This window comes from Myotis yumanensis, unplaced genomic scaffold (genome assembly GCF_028538775.1).
Source record: "Myotis yumanensis isolate MYYU_CA2020_CCGP unplaced genomic scaffold, mMyoYum1.0.hap1 SCAF_2, whole genome shotgun sequence".
Taxonomy (NCBI): domain Eukaryota; kingdom Metazoa; phylum Chordata; class Mammalia; order Chiroptera; family Vespertilionidae; genus Myotis; species Myotis yumanensis.
Genome location: NW_027223753.1, coordinates 91330323 through 91349207, shown reverse-complemented (window position 1 = coordinate 91349207; position 18885 = coordinate 91330323). Strand labels below are relative to the sequence as shown.

Genomic DNA, 18885 nt, shown 5'->3' with positions numbered 1-18885 from the left:
ATGGACCTACTGGGTATTATGCTAAGTGAAGTAAGTCAGACAGAGAAAGACAAATACCTTGTGACTCAGTTATATGTGGAATCTAAAAACAAATGAATAAACAAAACAGAAACAGACCCATAGATATAGAGAACAAACAAATAGTTTTCCAAAGGAGAGAGGGGGATGAGTAGAAAAAAAATGGCATTAGGAAAAATGAGAAAGCCCTAGAGAGATTTGCAAAGATACTGATTAAGGGCAAAACTACCGCAAGAGTGGTTGGACAAAAAATTAAAAATGAAAATATTAGAGAAAGATTAAAGATAAACATTTTTGACTCTCTTAAGTACTACAGATACATTGTCATTAATCCTCACATTTCCCTTATGAGGTAGGTAGGAGCTATCGTATTCCCCATTTTAAGCATGAGGGAACCCAAATGCAGAGAGGTTATGTAACTCTCCTGTCAGCAGACACTATCACTGCTCAGTCACTCTGGATTTTACCTGTAAGTTTGGGGAACAGTTCCTCTTGACCCTGCTTCCTACCTCAACTACCTGCATATCTCTCTGTCTGTCTGTTTCTCTGTGTCTCTGTTGCTGTCTCTCTCTTCTGTCTGAGTGCTTTTTCCAATTGTAAATCATGTTTGGGTTTTGTGTGGAGAAGGCTGGGGAATCAGCACTCAAAACAAACAAACAAAAAACAGCTATTTGTGCAGTTGCTATTGCTTGAAATGAGGTTGATTAATCTACACCAATGAATGCGTGGCACTGACTTTTGACTACAGTAATGATCGAAAGTGAACCTGCAAAGAAGCCATGGAAAGGATTTCATGTTACCAATGAAAAGATTATGTCACATTTCTTATGGCAGAAACTGATCATCTGGAGTAGTAATTAAGTTTAATAAATGTTGAAATTGATAATGTTGTAAATTCCATGAATGAGGCAAATTTGCTGAAATGGTATTAAATTCAGGCAAACACAAGAAGGGTAGTGATGATGATGATGATGATGGTGACATTATGAACACATATGATAATGTGATTTATATTATAAAAACTAAACCTGGGCCCTAGCCGGTTTAGCTCAGTAGATAGAGTGTTGGCCTGCAAACTGAAAGGTACCACGTTCGAGTCTGGTCAAGGACACATGCCTGGGTTGTGGGCTCGATCCCCAGTGGGGGACTTGCAGGAGGCAGCCAATCCATGATTCTCTCTCATCATGGATGTTTCTATCTCTCTTTCCCTCTTCTTTCTTCTCTGAAATCAATAAAATAGTCTTTGTCCATTGTTTCTAGCACAAACTCCTAAAACAACTTGTAATTTCTAATTGTAACTCTTGTAATTGTAACTTATAGGAGCATCTTTTGTTATAATATTTAGTTTTGTTTCCAGTTCCTGAAAAAATTGCAGAGGCAGAAGGTGAAATAGATGTCTTATTATTTATATTAACCAGCCCTTTTCTACCACACCTGCGTTTATGTTAATGAGGTGATTTTTGGCCAGCCCCCTATCCGTGGTCGCAAACTGCGGCTCGTGAGCCACATGTGGCTCTTTGGCCCCTTGAGTGTGGCTCTTCCTAAGCCTTAGGAGTACCCTAATTAAGTTAATAACAATGTACCTACCTATATAGTTTAAGTTTAAAAAATTTGGCTCTCAAAAGAAAATTCAGTCGTTGTACTGTTGATATTTGGCTCTGTTGACTAATGAGTTTGCCGACCACTGTGGGCTTAGATAATCTGAGGATGAGGACTGCTTGTCAGGGGAACCAACCAGACCAATAGGGAAATCGAACTGGAAATCGAACTCAGTCACTAATGGCCAATGATTTAATAAATCACACCTTGGTAATTAAGCCTCCATAAAAATCTAACAGAACATGGTTCAGAGAGCTTCAGGGTTGGTGAACACATGGAGGTGCTGCGAGAGTGGTGTGCCCAGAGAGGGTATGGAAGCTCCAAACTCTCCCAAATACCTGTCCTAAGCATCGCTTTTTATCTAGTTGTTCTTGAGTTGTATCTTTTTGTAATAAACTAGTAATATAGTAAGTAAAATGTTTTCCTGAGTTGTGTGGGCTACTTTAGCAAATTAATTGAGCCAAGGAGGGGGGACCTCTGATTTATAGGCAGTCATCGCCTGGACTTGTGATTGGCATCTGAAGGAGGAAGAGAGTACAGTCTCATGGGACTAAGCCCTTAACCTGTGGATTCCAAAGCTGCTATCTTTAGGTAGATAGTGCAGAATTGAATTAAATTGTAGGTCACCTATCTGGTGTCTGCTGATAATTGCTTGATGGTGTTAGAAAACACATATCAGAGCTGGTGAAAAATTCCCATAAAAGCATGGTAGTGAAAAATGTGTCAACAATTAACTCTTGACCTTGAACAGTGAGTGTATAGTGATAACAGTAAGCAAGGGTGACTCAATCGAGGAGAACCTACTTAGACAAAAACCCATGTTAAAGAGACAGCAGGCAGGAGAAAGCCAGGTATAAGTGCTGCCAAGATTTGAGAATAACATTTCAGGCCCATCATTAGGTGTCCGGAGTGAAACTGATTATTACCAGGATGTATAACGATACTACCTTACTTTTCTGAAATCCTCTGGCAGCCCTCTACAATGAGTTGCATATGTAGCATAGGTTTTTGCTTAGTTCAACTTAATTTGAACTAAGTTTTATTTCCTTAGAAATAAGGAAAAAAATTTAAAATACAATGTAAAATTTTAATTTTCACATGTGTTAAAAACTTCATTAATGGGTATAATTGATAAACATTGAAAAACAATGGGCATAGGATCTGATAATTATCAATTTCCTAGAAAATGTGACTATCTTGGGAAAATACCATTGAGTGATTATACTTAGGATAGTTGATTTATAGCTAGGGCAATAAAATTGGAAAGGCAAAGAAATTTTTATATGCCAAGCATTCCACCTGTATTGTTATATAAAACTAGAGGCCTGGTGCAAGAAACACATCAACACCTGGCCGGGGGTCCCTCAGCCCTGCCTGTGTCCTCTCCCAATCTGGGACCCCTTGGGGGATGTCGGGCCTAAACTGGCAGTCGGACATCCCTCTCGCAATCTGGGATGCTGCATGCACCAGTGACCATACTTTCCATAGAGGTGAAAGGCATCTTGCTGTTGTATGGGCAGTTACATTTTTTTGCCCTGATTATAAAAAGTAGTACATAACATGATTCTTCTGAGGCAGTAGTACCATTTTCCCCATCTTATGGGTAGAAAAACTGAAACAGAGAGAAGTTAAGTAATTGGCTTTGTCACACAGTTATAAGTGTATGAATCAGGGCTGACCACAAAATGTGCAAGCCAGAGTCCATGCATGTCATTGCTGCATCATCCTGTTTTTTCAGTGTTAGAGTGGCCTTGCCAGGTTTTAATTTTTAAATCTAAAAGACTGTTCCCAATATATAGGGTAGGGTCCCAAGGCCTGGCCAGCGATCAGGGCCATCTATGGGGCAACCAGCAGGCGGGGTGGTCGGGGAGGGGCCCTCACTGGCACCCGGCCCCCGATTGCCGCTGTCCGTAGCCTCCCCCTTGGGGGCAGACACTCAACGGTAGGGGGCAGCTCCTGTGTTGAGTATCTGTCCCCTGTTGGTCAGTGCGCATCATAGCAATCGGTTGTTCTGCTGTTCGGTCAATTTGCATTATTAGGGTTTTATTATATAGGATAATTGTTTAGCTCCTCACTGAATACAATTAAACTAGCTACAGCAATGTATATTCATACTGGCATTTATTCTTGATGTAGTTATAAGTGTTTAATACAGACCATAAAATTGACTAGAGCTCAACTGGACAGATAATTTTTAAGTAACTTTTTCTTATAACAATAACTCAATTATTTTAAAATAAAAGTTTAATTTAGAATGTAATAAATATCTATTTTTAGATATATAAAGGTATAAAATAGAAAATAAGGACCAGGGATAATAGCTATTAAATCTTACATAGTTCTTCCCAGGGTTTCTGAATATAGTATGCATGTATTTATAGGTAGATATATACTTACATAGTAAAGATCATGTCATACATACTAATTTTATATACTATTTATTGCTTTATAAGTATACAGTCATAGTATTAAAACTCTGCAATCACACGTGATGAGTGCATACTTTTTTATGGTTCTATAATTTACTAAATCATTCCTTTGTTAGGAATGTTTATGTTATTTGTGATTTTGTTCTATTATAAGTCATACTGTAATGAAACTTCCTGTGTTTAATTTCTTTCTTCGTTTACATAATTTCTTAGTGATAAATTCCTAGAAGGGTAATTACCCTGTCAAAGGGTATGAACAGTTTTAAGTCTCTTGATAGTGCTGAATTGCTTTCTAGAAAGGTTGCACCAGTAACACTCCCATCAGTAATATAAGGAACTGTCTCTTACCTTGCTCTTTTATGAATAAACTAGCAGTCCAGTGCATGAATTTATGCACCTTGAAAGGAACTGAGCCATGAGGCTGCGATGGGCACAGGGGTGGGTCTCCGTCCCCTGTCTGTCAGCAGCCCTGCTCCCGCCACTGCCGCTCCCATGTGCTGATGGCGCGGAGCGATTGGAGCCGGTGCCAGCAGCGGGTGCGAGCAGGGCTGGCACTGTCAGCAGGTGCAAGCGGCGACTGTTGCCCTGATTGCCCCTAAGGTGGAGAAGACCTCAGGGGAGATAGGGCCAGCAGCCGATGCTTGCACCCGCTGACTGGTGCTGGGCACCGGCAGCGGGTGCAAGGAGCAGCTCTGGCGCTGGCAGTGGGTGTGAGGGGGGCTGGCGCTGGTAGCAGGTACAAGTGCTGGGTGGGACAGTGGTGCGTGGGAGCAAAGAATTTTCAGTAACCACCAGTGGCTCGCCCCGATGACAGTGACCAGTGCTCCGCCTTGGTCTGGTGCCCTCGCTCACTTGCTCCCCTATCCCGCTGCAGCCAACGCCCACCATGTTCCGTGCTCTGCCACCTGCTGCTGACGCCTGCCATGTTCTGCATGTGCTCCCTTGGTGGTCAGTACACGTCATAGTGACCGGTTGTTTAGTTTTCTACCGTTTGGTCTATTTGCATAATAGGTTTTTATATATATACTAGAGGCCCGGTGCACAAAAATTTGTGCACTTGGAGGGGAGGGGGTGTCTCTCAGCCCGGCCTGTGCCCTCTCGCAGTCTGGGACCCCTTGGGAGATAACGACCTGCTGGCTTAGGCCTGCTCCCGGGTGGCAGAGGGCAGGCCCAATCCCTAGGTGCAGCCCCTGATCGGGCTCAGAGCAGGGCCGATTGGGGAGTTGGGGCGCCACCCCCTGTCATGCACAGAGCAGGGCGGATCGGGAGGTTGCGATGCCACCCTCAGTCACGCTCAGGATAGGGCCGATTGGGGGTTTTGGGGCACCGCCCCCTATCACACTCAAGGCAGGGTCGATGGGGAGGTTGCGGCGCCACCACCTGTCATGCACAGAGCAGGGCCAATCAGGGGGTTGGGGCGCTGCCCCCTGTCACGCACAGAGCAGGGCCCGTCAGGGGGTTGGGGAGCTCCCCCCTGTCACACACAGAGCAGGGCCCATCAGGGGGTTGGGGAGCTCCCCCCTGTCACGCACAGAGCAGGGTCCATCAGGGGGTTGAGGAGCTCCCCCTGTCACTCACAGAGTAGGGCTGATAGGGGAGTTGGGGCACTGCCCCATGTCACACACAGAGCAGGGCGGATCAGGGGGTTGGGGCACCGCACCCTGTCACACTCAGGGCAGGGCCGATGGGGAGGTTATGGCTCTACCCCGTCACACACAGAGCAGGGCCCGTTGGGGGGGGTTGGGGTACCACCCTCTATCACCCACAGAGCAGGGCCGATCAGGGGGTTGGGGCACTCCCCCCTGTCACACTCAGGGCAGGGCTGATGGGGAGGTTGCGGCTCCACCCCGTCACACACAGAGTCGCAGGGCGATCAGGGGATTGGGGAACTCCCCCCTATCAGGCACAGAGCAGGGCTGATCAGGGGGTTGGGGCGCCTTCCCCTGTCATGAACAGAGCAGGGCGGGTAGGGAGGTATGGCCCCGCCCCCTGTCATACACAGAGCAGCAGGGCGATCAGGGGGTTTGGGGGCTGCCCCCTGTCACGCTGATCCCGGTGCCGGGAGGCATATTACCCTTTTACTATATAGGATAGAGGCCTGGTGCACGGGTGGGGGCCAGCTGGTTTGCCTTGAAGGGTGTCCTGGATCAGGGTGGGGGTCCCGCTTGGATGCCTGGCCAGCCTGGGTGAGGGAATGATGGCTGTTTGCAGCTGGTCACACCCCCTTCAGGGTGGGGGTCCCCACTGGGGTGCCTGGCCAGTTTGGGTGAGGGGCTGAGGGCTGTTTTCAGGCTGGCGAGTGACTGAAGCTCCCAACCGCTCCTTTTTTTCTTTTCTTTTTTTTTTAAATTCTGGGCCAGCTTTAGCTCTGAGGCTTGGCTCCAGCTCTGAGGCCTCGGCTGCTGAAAGCAGGTATCTGGTTTGTTTGGGTTCTATAATCGAAACACTGTTTCAACTCCAGCTGTGAGATCCTGGCTGGCTGAAAGCAGGTTTCTGGGGTTTTGTTTAGTTTCTATATTTGTAACAGTGTTTCAAACTGCAAGCTCAGAGGCCGGCAGCGGCAGGCGGGAAACGTTGGCTTCCTCCGTCACTGAAGCAAGCAAGCCTCCTGTTCGCTTCAAGCTGCCTGGCTGCCGGCCGCCATCTTGGCTGGAAGTTGATTTGCATATCACCCTGATTAGCCAATGGGAAGGGTAGTGGAGGTACGGCTAATTACCATGTTTCTCTTTTATTAGGTAGGATATATAGAAGTTAATGGAAGTTGGCTATTTCCTCTCCATTACATGTAAAATGTGTAAACTGTTTGTTGACTGAGTCAAGTTTAAATTTTTTTGGTAGAAACTATTTTTAAGTACTGCAACTGGAGGTTAATGGAGTGTGCCTGATCTTTTCTAAGGTTGTGTCTGTATGTGGGTCATGTTTGTTTACCATGGCCCTTTCAAGTAAGCTAATTGCACTTAAGAGGAATTACCAGAGTCGTAGAGTCTATTCACTGCTTTGTTTCTCCTTTACACACAAGACTGAGGAAGGTCTAAAGGAAAGACTTTTTAAACATTTAAAAAATGTATTCTGACAAACATTTATTTGTTGTTTTACTAGTTCTAGTCATTGTGGTAGATATAATCTCAGGAATTAGTTTTGATTGTTTGGGGTATACCCATTTTTCTTATATGAAGGTTTAGTTTTGATTGTTTGGGGTATACCCATTTTTCTTATATGAAGGTCTAGATCTGCCCTGTCTAATATGGTAGCGCTTCGTCACATGTAGCAATTTAGATTAAAAGTAAGTAAAATTAAATACAATTAAAATTTAGTCCCTCAATTGGGCAATAAGTTAAATGCATTAAGAACAGGATCAAGTTTAATCCTTGTGCTATGAGGTAGGTATTACTATCTGTATTTTATACAGGAGAAACTTGAGGGCCAGAAAGGTCAATTAATGTGTTCAAGGATAATACACGGAGCCTAACTAGCTGGCTTTGCATCACATCCACATGGATGTTTCTGCTAAGTGTGGTCTTTTGCCCATCTGTTGTATCAATTCTTCTCACTATTGGTCTCACTGTCTCTTCTCTACCATTGTTAGTACATTTAGTACCCACATTTGTACTATTATAACTTTTAGTGGCTCTATAATTTCCTACATATGTTTGTGACTAGGAAGGTATGCTTAATAGTGTGGAGAACTTTTTAGAGGACCACACTTGATAATACTGCATTAATGAAGGATATTTACTAAGAGAGTAGATTTCAGGTACTCTCATTAGACACACACACAAAAGGTTCAGCAAACCTTTTCTGTGAAGGACAAGATCATAAGTATTTTAGGCCTGTGGGCTATGCTGTCTGTGGCAACTATTCAGCTCTCACTCTGTGGTGGAAAAGCCCTCACAGACAATACAAATGGGCATGGCTAGGTTCCAACAAAATTTTATTTACAAAAACAGGACGTTTCGGGTCCTGAGTTAAATGGTATTTAATTTCTATCATCTAAGCTAATGTGCTTTATTTGATTTATTCATTAATGTATTTAAAGTGCATTGATGTATAAAATATATTGCTTAGATAAGGGGAGCGAGGATAGATAATTTAAAAGATGTAATTTGATTTTAACGGCCTTGGGTCTGTGGGCCTGTTTTCATTGAGAAGTACTTGAATTACCCAGAGTTTTGAACTTTGTACATGGGTAGGTGTATGAGTTTTTTCAAGTTACAAGATCTATTTGATTTTTTTGTTGTTGTTGTTGTCAAATGTTAAGAATAACACTTAACAGAGCTGTTGAAAGAATGACATGGAAGACCATTTTACCAGTAGAAGATAGCTGGTAGTGCTGGTATTGTCTTCTTGGGTCTCCTGTATTTTCCAGATAAACTTGTTTTTATATAGAAACTTGACAAAGGCAAAAAGAAAGGAATTTACTTTTCAGATGGAAGTGGGAAGGCTATCGTCATCATTATTTTCTCTCTGTAAAAGACGATAATATAAAAAAGCCCAATTATTTTGGGTGGGGAGAAATGACAGTGGAGGAATATATGCAGGGGCTGAGTGGGTAGATAAAACGTCTGAAAATGAGGACAAGAAAATGAAACTTTCTTCAACAGTGGAGAGGTAGGGTGAAGAGAAGAAAGAAAGAACTTAGGGATGGGACCTGTCTATGGGAACAGAACCTAGAAGTAGGTTTGGATGTGTGAGGAGCTAGGAACTAAGAAGGAAGGGGAAGTCAGTAATCCTAATGTATAAAAGGCCAGGGTTGTAACGACCAATCAGGACAGAAGGCTGACCAACCTGGAAGTCCTTCAGGAAGTCTTTCAGTCAGAGCTGGGTTGCTGTGGCAACCCAGCACTGAGTGCCCTGGCTGCAGCCTGGCAACCCAGCACTGAGTGCCCTGGGGGCTGAGACCCAGAGAGAGAGGGCTGGGTCTGATCCGCAGCCTCAGTGGCAGTTGTTGATCAGTACTTGCCCCTCTCTTTCTCTCCCTCTTTCTTTCTGAGCAACTGGGCCTTTCTTTCTCTCCCGGTCTCCATGGGGGCTGCTGTTCAGCCCTGCCTCTCTGATCAGGCCCAGAGATAGGCCCGGAGATGCTGACTGGCATAGGAACTGACCAATCAGAACCAAATGTGGGTGCTGTGAAGAACCAATGGCTGCCTAGGAGGCGGAGCTTGTGATGCTGACTGGCATAGGCACCGACCAATCAGAACCAAATCTGGGTGCTGTGGAGAGCCAATGGCTGCCTAGGAGGCAGAGCTTTTGACTCCGCCTCCCTGCAGGGGAGGCCAATTGGGATGAGATCAGGCCAGCAGGGGAGGGCAGTTGGGGGTGAGATCAGGCCAGCAGGGCAGGGCAGTTGGGGGCAACAAGGCCAGGAGGGGAGGGCAGTTGGGGTCAACCAGGCCGGGAGGGGAGGGCAGTTGGGGGCGAGATCAGGCCAGCAGGGGAGGGCAGTTGGGAGTGATCAGGCAGGCAGGTGAGCAGTTAGGAGCCAGTGGTCCCAGATTGCAAGAGGGATGTCTGACTGCCGGTTTAGAACAGGGATCGGGCCTAAACCGGCAGTTGGACATCCCACAAGGGTTCCCCAATTGGAGAGGGTGCAGGCTGGGCTGAGGGAACCCCCCCCTCCCCTGTGCATGAATTTTGTGCACCGGGCCTCTAGTATATGAATAAGTACATCAAAAACACCTTTTCTAGAAGATTAATGAACTTTGTGTAACAGCATTTGCCTTTGGAAGAAATACTTTCTTGTGTCTCGGCAAGTGTCCTGAACTGGGTAGCTAACAACTTAACAGTCTGACTGCTAACATGTATAAGGTGTGGCACATGCATATTTAAAATTACTATCTTCTGCATTGACAAGCCACTGAGCACCAGAGATGGGAAGACACATTTCCATTGAAGCTGAGCCAAAAACAGTTTTTGAAACAATCCTGATAAAATAGTGACATAAATGCAAAAATCCAGAGAGAGTTCCTGGATTTCTTTGAAACCTCCTCATATGACAGCAGTGTCAGACAGAGATGCTTTGCACAGCTTCTAATATTATTTGGAGCTAGATATTCTCAGTTTCATTTTTGATTTGGATGAACTGTGCTGCCTGGGTCCATACTAGATATGCTTTTTATGGTCACTTGGAGTAAAATAAATCTCTCCTAATGCAGCTTAATATCCAGAAGTTATGCATTTTCTTGGTATGATTGTAAGGCCCTTGATATAAAATAACCACATAGTTATATGCTTTAAAGTAGCCCAATAGGTAAAAATTCCAAAATGTAGAAGATGGATTTGGGTGATTTAAGTCTATGGTACATTTTTTATGCACATAGGTATATCCCATCTAAAGATTTTTATAACTGAGATCCCTGAGTCAATTTAAAACTTGCTTCTGTACCGCTAGGGATAGAAAGCTCTGTTAAATGGTTCAGAATCCTTTCATGTTGTCTTTTCTCTCTGAGTACCTTGGGGTTTGGTCAGCTGTGGCTGGGTCTTTGTCACCTCCTCTGTGACATGAATGGCCTACATTAGATGACTGCTGGGTGACTTTCACCTCCAAAATTCGGTGCTCTTACTAAATTCTAGGCATTTTTTAAAAAAAAATCTGGTCAATACTCTTTCTGACTGCTCTGAATCCTTCTCAAGTAAGTTTATTCCTGCTTCTGGCTTGTTGTGGGTGCATATTTGAAACTTGCTCCTTTACAAAACAAAAATGTAATCGATGGGATGCTGCAATGGTATTGTTTAAATGACATGACCAGATGTGACAATAAGAACGATTTGCATTTATAAAAATAATTTCAGCTGTACATCAGTATAGTCTATCACTTGGTGTGATTTTCCTTGTTTTTCATTTTTATTTTTAAAAACATTAAATAAAAATAACCACCACCTACAGTGGTGTATTTTATTTGAAATGTCAAAAATGTTTTTAATATCATTTTGTAATATATTGAAAAAATTTAGAAGTAATGCTCTGTCTCAGGTAAGTAGAACTTTTTAGTTATGAGGGAGAAAGGCAGAAATGTGCAGGATGGCTGTTATCTCTTCTGCTATACTTCAGTGGTGTATATGTAATCATGTGCTTTCTTTAATGTGAGACCCTTCTAGGGTTCAACTAAGTTCCGTCTTTTAGATGATCCATCTGAAGTTTATTGGTTCTAGATTGTAGTCAAAATAGAAGAAATTTGTCACATTTAAAGTCTGAATTCAGCCCAAGTGGTTCAGAACATGACATGAGGTGATAATGGAAATTTTCTTTATCCCAAGGATCTAAATGACAAGAGATGGACATCTAGAGATTAGGGATCTAAAAGTGATGTTCAAGATTCTTGTGATTTACAGCAGTCAATATTAAGCCTCTGTTGGCAGATTTTCTTAGCTGGATCTTCAGTCTGTGTGGAGGAGGTGGTGCAGGAAACCAAGATGTTGGTTAGATTGTGGGGGAGCTTATGGGAAACATGAAAGATGCATTTACTTTCCTCAGAGTGAATCTTTTTTTTTTTTTTCTCTCAGAGTGAATCTTAACTAGTGCTTTGTATGTGTGCTCTTTCCAGAATCCATGAAAGAAGTTTCCACAATGGTTTGTTCAGCTCTCAGAAGAGTTGCCCACGTGCGTGTCTACCTGGTGAGGACGGCAAGTAGTGTCTCCAGAGGCCACCAGCATCCAGCCTTGGGCTCGAGGCCTGCTACTTCAGAGTCTGCTGCCCGAGGAGCTCTAGGTAGTGTGGTGGAGCTGTTGGGCCAGTCCTACCCTCAGGATGACTACAGCAATCTCTCCCAGAAGGTCCTCTCCAGAGTTGGCAGAAATCTGCACAACCAGCAGCATCACCCTCTTTGGTTGATCAAGGAGAGGGTGAAGGAGCACTTCTACAAGCAATATATGGGCCGCTTTGGGACTCCGCTGTTCTCAGTCTATGACAACTTTTCTCCAGTGGTCACGACCTGGCAGAACTTTGACAGCCTGCTCATCCCAGCTGATCACCCCAGCAGGAAGAAGGGAGACAACTATTACCTGAATCGGACTCACATGCTCCGAGCACACACCTCTGCGCACCAGTGGGACCTGTTGCATGCTGGGCTGGATGCCTTCCTGGTGGTGGGTGATGTTTACAGGCGTGACCAGATCGACTCCCAGCATTACCCAGTTTTCCACCAGTTGGAGGCCGTGCGGCTCTTCTCCAAGCACCAGGTGAGTCTTGAGAGTTTTCATGGTTGAAGGCATGCATAGTCTTGTTGAGGTCACTACAGTTTATCTCAATGAAACCAGAACAGTTGTTCTTTGCAATTGTGAATCACCCAACCTTGATGACATCCTTTGTATAGGCTGGGCCTCGATATTTTTTGACTGACTTGTTGTGTAACTACATATATTGGTAGGCTTTTGTTTTCTCTTGTCTGTCCTTTTCCTTTCAATATTGATCTGCTTTTCTCTAAGTTTCTTCTAAAGAATGAGTAGTCATTGGCTCAAATTTACTCTCAATGCAAGGTGGGTAAACATGCAGCACTGAAACCTGTGGTAAATTTATGCTACTTTAATGCATTTCTTATCCTACCGTAGAGGGGACCGGCGATTTATTGGTTTAGATTGTAAACTGTTCTTGTTTCCATGTTCTTTCCTTAACCTCCCCTGCTTTACTATTGTGGACGCTTTACATTGTTTTCTTTGTGAGATGTCTTAATTGTTTACTCTTGAAGTATATGTTTGGATGCATTGAGCTGTTTTGATGAGAAAATCTGATATTCTTTTTTTTCTTTTAATATATTTTTATTGATTTCAGAGAGGAAGGGAGAGGGAGAAAGAGAGATAGAAACATCAATGATGAGAATCATTGATCGGCTGCCTCCTGCACGCCCCCTACTGGGGATTGAGCCCGCAACCCTGGCATGTGCCCCTGGGACTCTTCAGTTGGCAGGCCAATGCTCTATCCACTGAGCCAAACCAGCCAGGGCAGAAAATCTGATATTCTGATCATTCTCAAAAGACCCAACTTATTTCAGCTATTAGCTCATATCTTAATGTATTGTGTGTATTGTATACATCTTCCTTTTTTTCTCCTTTTTTTTTGCAAATTATGAAAATCCCTAAAAGCTTGAGTCTATTTCCTAAAAATCTGCAATACTATTTGTCTTTTATTTATATTTTTAAACCATCTCTGTTTTTCTTAAGAAACAAATGGAATTAAATGAGACACAGGAAATATTTTTATTACTACTTTAGCACTTCTTCCAAACACATTAATTGAAACAAGAGGAATAATTATTTTCATAAAACTCCCTCTTGCCCACACAAGCTAAATGGGTTGCTGGATATGAAAAGGAATAATGTAAGACTCTTAGGCCAATGGTGACCATTGCTCTGTTGTATTAAGCATCATGTTGTAGGACACAGCTGTTTGCTTCAGGATGTGCAATTTCATGTGAATCTCTGCTAATATGACAACAAGTTACTTTTACTAGTATACAAAAGGCTATCCAAGCTTGGTCCCAGAGCCCCTTGATTAACATTCTTACTGCTTAGAATTGCTGCTTTCTAAGTTAGGAATAATAACTATTTTTTTTAAATATACTTTATTGATTTTTTACTGAGATGAAGGGAGAGGGATAGAGAGTTAGAAACATCGATGAGAGAGAAACATCAAACAGCTGCCTCCTGCACAGCCCCTATTGGGGATGTGCCCACAACCAAGGTACATGCCCTTGACCGGAATCGAACCTGGGACCCTTCAGTCCGCAGGCCGATGCTCTGTCCACTGAGCCAAACCGGTTAGGGCAGGAATAATAACTATTAATAAGGATATTGATTTATTATGAAATGAAAAGGAAATTAACAAAGACAGATCAAAATCTGGGAAATATGACCAAGTGATAGAACGTCACCTATAATTAATGCGCTAGAGGAGATGTGATGCCAGTAATATGATGTCTAAGTCATGGCCATGGGCAGGTACTCAGCCCAGCCTACCTCATTAGAGAAATAAAAAAGGAGAGTGCTCTGATTTGTAAGCTTGCAGGCCGTGCAAGTGACAGTGGAAGCTGCAGGACTTACACTAGCATTTTAATGGAGGAAAAATCAAGACTGCTTTAGAAGGTGGAAAATAGGAAGAGTAGTAGGAAGTTAATTCTCATCTTGTGCCACATTTGTTTTGGGTCCAGTCCAACTTAGTAGGTAGTCGGCATGGCTAAGGTAACCTGATGCTACTGTGCATTCTGTCTTATAGTTTAAAAAAACACACACTCATATATATGTATGTCTCTAAGTTATACTTTAATAAAGTACTTCAATGTTCATTGTTTCATTTACTCTTCTTAATAATAACCTTGTGAGATAGATTATTTCCACTTCAACTACGAGGAATCTGAAATTCTGGAAAATTCAATGACTTGCCCAAGGTTACCCAACCCATTGGTTGCAGAGCTAAAACTTAGTTCACTGCCCGTTCTACTGTATTCTGTTGCTTTTTATGGAGCTGCTTTGTGAGTGGGACCTGCTTATGACCTAGGTAATGCTTCAGATCCAAGAATGGTGTGGGGGAGAGATGGGTGGTGGTTTTTTAATTGCTGACCGTAATGAAAGTGTTGGTTCTAAGTCTGACCTAATCTTATTAGATAGAAAACTTTATTACATAGAAATTTGGTAGACCCCATTTAAATCATACGACCACAGTTAACATTAATAAAGCAAAATGGATAGGATGTAGTTTAAAATGTACTTGCAGTATATTTAGTTTTAAACGTATTTATCTAAAATTTTTAAAAACTCTGGAAGGTAATGAATTAAGTGTTAAATTTAAGATGCTAAAAGCAAACAGCATTGTTCTAAAAAAGTACAAGGGAGGTGGGCTGTAAAGTTTTTAATAATCCCAAATCTTACAAAAACACATGTAGCCTCTGGAATAGCAAAGCCCCAAACCACAGGCAAAATCTATAAGACAACTGGGTGACAAGGTCTTCCTAGGATCTTTTCTTTTCTTTTTCTTTCTTTTTTTTTAATCCTTACCTGACATATTAGAGAGGATGGGAGAGAGAAAGAAAGAAACATTGATGTGAGAGATAAACATCAATCAGTTGCCTTTTGCACACACCCGGATTAGAAATCGAATCCACAGCCTGGGTATGTGTCCTGACTGGGAGTTGAACCTGCGACCTTTCTGTATACAAGACGATGCTCCAACCAACTGAGCCACCTGACCAGAGCTTCCTAAGGTCTTCCCAAATGGGTAGGAGCTCACAACCGGCAGCTAGAAGATCTGCATTGTGTCAGAAACTGAGGTAGCAGAGGAAAGCAGTGGGCCTGGGAAGAGGAGAGCTTCCTTAGAGTTTCTCAGGGAACAAACTTTGGACAGCCAAATTTACTAGAGGCTTTGACATTAACTACTAGTAATAAAGTGTTCACTGATGACCATTAACTCACAGAAAGTGGGGCAGCCAGGTTTACATCTCCAGATAGAAAAATAGAATGCTAATTATAAAGTCTTGCCAGGAAATTTAGAATTCAATCTGATTAAAATTTAGATCTAACTACCAAATTTATAGGAAGTATAGAGGACAAAGAAACATGTTAAACTACACCATAGAAATGTAATAAAGCAAAATCCAGCCTGTGGGAAATTTTATAGCACTGCTAACCAAGAGGTGATCTGCACAATGAAATAAATAGAAGAATCAAAAGTAAGCACTTAAAAATGTGTAAGCAATGTTTAGTGTTTAGAAATGTTTAAGCCAACATACTTAAGCACATTATTAATGGGCTTCTTTTGTTGAATAGCATATGAACTGATCCAGGTATTCTTAATGCTCCTGATAAGTTGCATGTGCTCAGTCTGTTTATTAGAACTAGTATGTGCAGTAGGACCTGTATCAGTTCAAGATAGACTGGAAATCTAAAACTGTCCCTTCATCATAGTTTGAGAAGCATTGCTCTACAGGATAAATGATTCCATTGCTTCAAATAAATTGTAAAAAAACCCAAAAGTATGGACAGAATCACTATGTATAGATCCCACCAAATAAGACATCTTTAAAGAAAAAAAAATTGAGACCATTGGAAATTGAACACTAACTGAGTATTTGAATTTAAGTAGTTCTTTTTTTATTTTCATTTTTAAAGGTCTGATAATGGTATCATATTTTTATAAAGTCACTTTATTTTAGAGATACATATTGAACTACCTGTGAATGTAATATTCAGATGTCTGGGGTTTTCAAAATAATATTGAAAATAATATGGAAATAGGCATTGGGGGATGAGGTTGGTCATGAATTATTAATTATTGAATCTGGGTGTTGGGTACATGAGGAATCATTATCCTTTCTATTTTTGCATCTGTTTGAAAATTTCCTAGTAAAGGACCAAAGAAAAGGACTGAAGGAAAACATTGGGATCAGTTAGTCAAAAAAAAAAAGTATGATGAATAGGAACTGGGCCCAGGAATGTAGGAAGGTATCAAACAGTCATGAGATGATCCATGGTTTCTTGGGGAGGATAACTATTAAGATTAAAAAAACAAAAACCAGGAAGCAGGAAACCTATATATATAAAAGCCCAGCGACCATTATGGGGAATGACCATTGGCTATGATGCACATTGAGGCAGCCAACCAGCCTGATCAGGGCCCAATCGGCACCCCAAACTCCTGCAGCCCCTCCCCCCGGCTGGCCCCACCTCCGATTGTCCCCACCACCTGCTGGTCGCAGACAGGGAACATGTGACTGAGCTGTAGGCAACCCTTCTGAGGGGAGATGCACGCCAGGTATACAGAAGGTACACAGAAGACGCTCAGCAAGGAGTCCACACAGGTTGTGTTGGCACCTTCATGCTGTCCCTGCCCACCACCACAACGCCGAAGGAAGCCTGATTCAGGAACCCCGGGCTGACCACCCACATGGAGAAACAGCGTGTGATAAACATCATGTCCCGCAGACACCTGGATCTGCCTCAAGAGGAAGATGCTACAGACCCAGAGCGGGAAGATAGGGACTGAGACAGATGCTCTGGGAAAAGCAGGGCCGCGATGGCCGTGTTCTGCGTTTGCTGCCCGACCCTGCTCCCCAGCCCCTTCTGTGTGTGAAGCGCCTGCATCTCTGCCCCTGGATGGAGGCCTGAGAGTGAGTGAAGAACTGTGGCTGTGCCTGTGGCTGCGCTCGGCCTCCTGCCCTCATGGATAAGCAGGAAACATTTATGTGCCAGAATCTAAAACCCTCTTTATCGGTAATAGCACAAATAATGCAAGACTCACATGTGTTTCTAAACAGGACTCTGTCTGGCTGCATGTGAACCCAGATCAAAGGTGTGCTCTTCACCAAGGAGGCTGCAAAGGCTGCTCCTCTCTCGAACACAAGCAACCTGGTGAAGTTTAAAATGAAAAGGAGATAAAAAATAAAACAAAATAGCAACAAGCTCTGAAGCTGCTGCCAATGCTGTCAAATCCTCCGTGTGGTGGTGATGTCAGAGCCTGTCTTCCTTTTCCCGGGCTCAGACGGTGGAGCTGCTGACACCTGCCAGGTCACCTGGAACTGACCTCATCTACACAGCCACTTTCAACCTCCCACCAGCTCCTGGAGGCGGGTGGGCTTGGGGAATAGAGGGTTCAGTGTTAAAGCAACCCTGTTGGTGTAGCACAGACACACGTGGGCCTTTTGATGAGAGAGAACCCATAACATCCCTTCACGAACGTGTTTGTAACTGTTCTGAGATCACGCTCCCAGCCTTGGTGACTCTCAAATAGGCCTCAGTGATTCCACTCACCCAGTGCAAAGACTGACTTGGGTTTCATGGAGACCGAACCCTTGGCCCCCAGAGCAGCTGTGCCCTTTCAAAAGGAAGGTCACCCTGGCTGCAGGTCCTTGCTCTTCATCACTTTGAATATTTCTTGCCAGGTCCTTCTCTACCCAGCAAAGCTCATTTAGAATTGAAGGCCAGATAAAGAGTTTCACGGACAAGAAAAAGCTAAAGGAGTTCATCACCCTAATTAGGGGCAGGGCTGGCTGGCCAACCTCCCGCGTCCCCTCCCTTCGGCCTGCCTGGCCGGATTGGCCCCAATCAGGGCAGCCGGCCGGACCCCACCCGTGCACAAATTCGTGTACTGGGCCTCTAGTATTAAGCATAAGAGCATACAACTGCATGCATCAGAAAGCTGAAACCAATTAAATCTAGAATTAATAGCCTCTCTTCCATCAGTCTGAGCTGATTTTACATTTGAATTTTGACCAAATCTGAAAGACTTATACAGTCTGTTTCAGAGAATAGAAAAAGAGACCAGTCAAGCTCATTTTATGAGGCTAGTCATGTTAATATGCAAAGTAGGTAAGAAACACTTTAGAAGCTTCATCTTTGTGAACATAGATTCTTTTAAATGTACAGATATATAATTATTAAATGAAATATTTGCAGAAATTTAATTCATTTGGTGTATTGTGCCCTAATATGTTAGGACACAATAGTGGTGTACCTGTATTATACCACTGGAGGCCCAGTGCATTAATTCGTGCACGGGTGTGATCCCACGGCCTGGCTGGCAGCTGGGGCCGATTGGGACTGTCTCCTGCCCTGATTGGGGCTCAGGGCCGATCAGGGCTGGCTGGCTAGGGTGAAGGGCCCAGGAGGTTGGTGGGGCCGATCGGGGCCAGCTGGCTGCAGGAGGTTGGCTGTGCGAGCATCTGCCCCCTCGTGGTCAGTGCATGTCATAGCGACCAGTGGACCAGTCGTTCGGTTGTTAGGTCGCTTAGACTTTTATATATGTACCATAGATACTAACTGATACAGGGAGATAAAGCATGTGATCTCCTTAATAGATGTAGAAGAGTAATTTGATGCCATTTAATGTTTTATGACATTAAAAAAGCATTTGATTAC

General features: G+C 43.3%; 1 protein-coding gene across 5 annotated transcripts in view; it reads left to right on the top strand.

Moving 5' to 3' along the window:
• The window catches only part of FARS2 (phenylalanyl-tRNA synthetase 2, mitochondrial), a 540234-nt gene that overhangs the window by 117135 nt on the left and 404214 nt on the right, over nt 1-18885 (top strand). For all 5 annotated transcript variants that reach the window (XM_070403451.1, XM_070403450.1, XM_070403449.1 and 2 more), the window contains one exon: nt 11588-12222. In XM_070403451.1, coding sequence (XP_070259552.1) covers nt 11593-12222 — 630 coding nt within the window. In that variant the 5' untranslated portion in view covers nt 11588-11592. The remainder of the gene's footprint in view (nt 1-11587; nt 12223-18885) is intronic.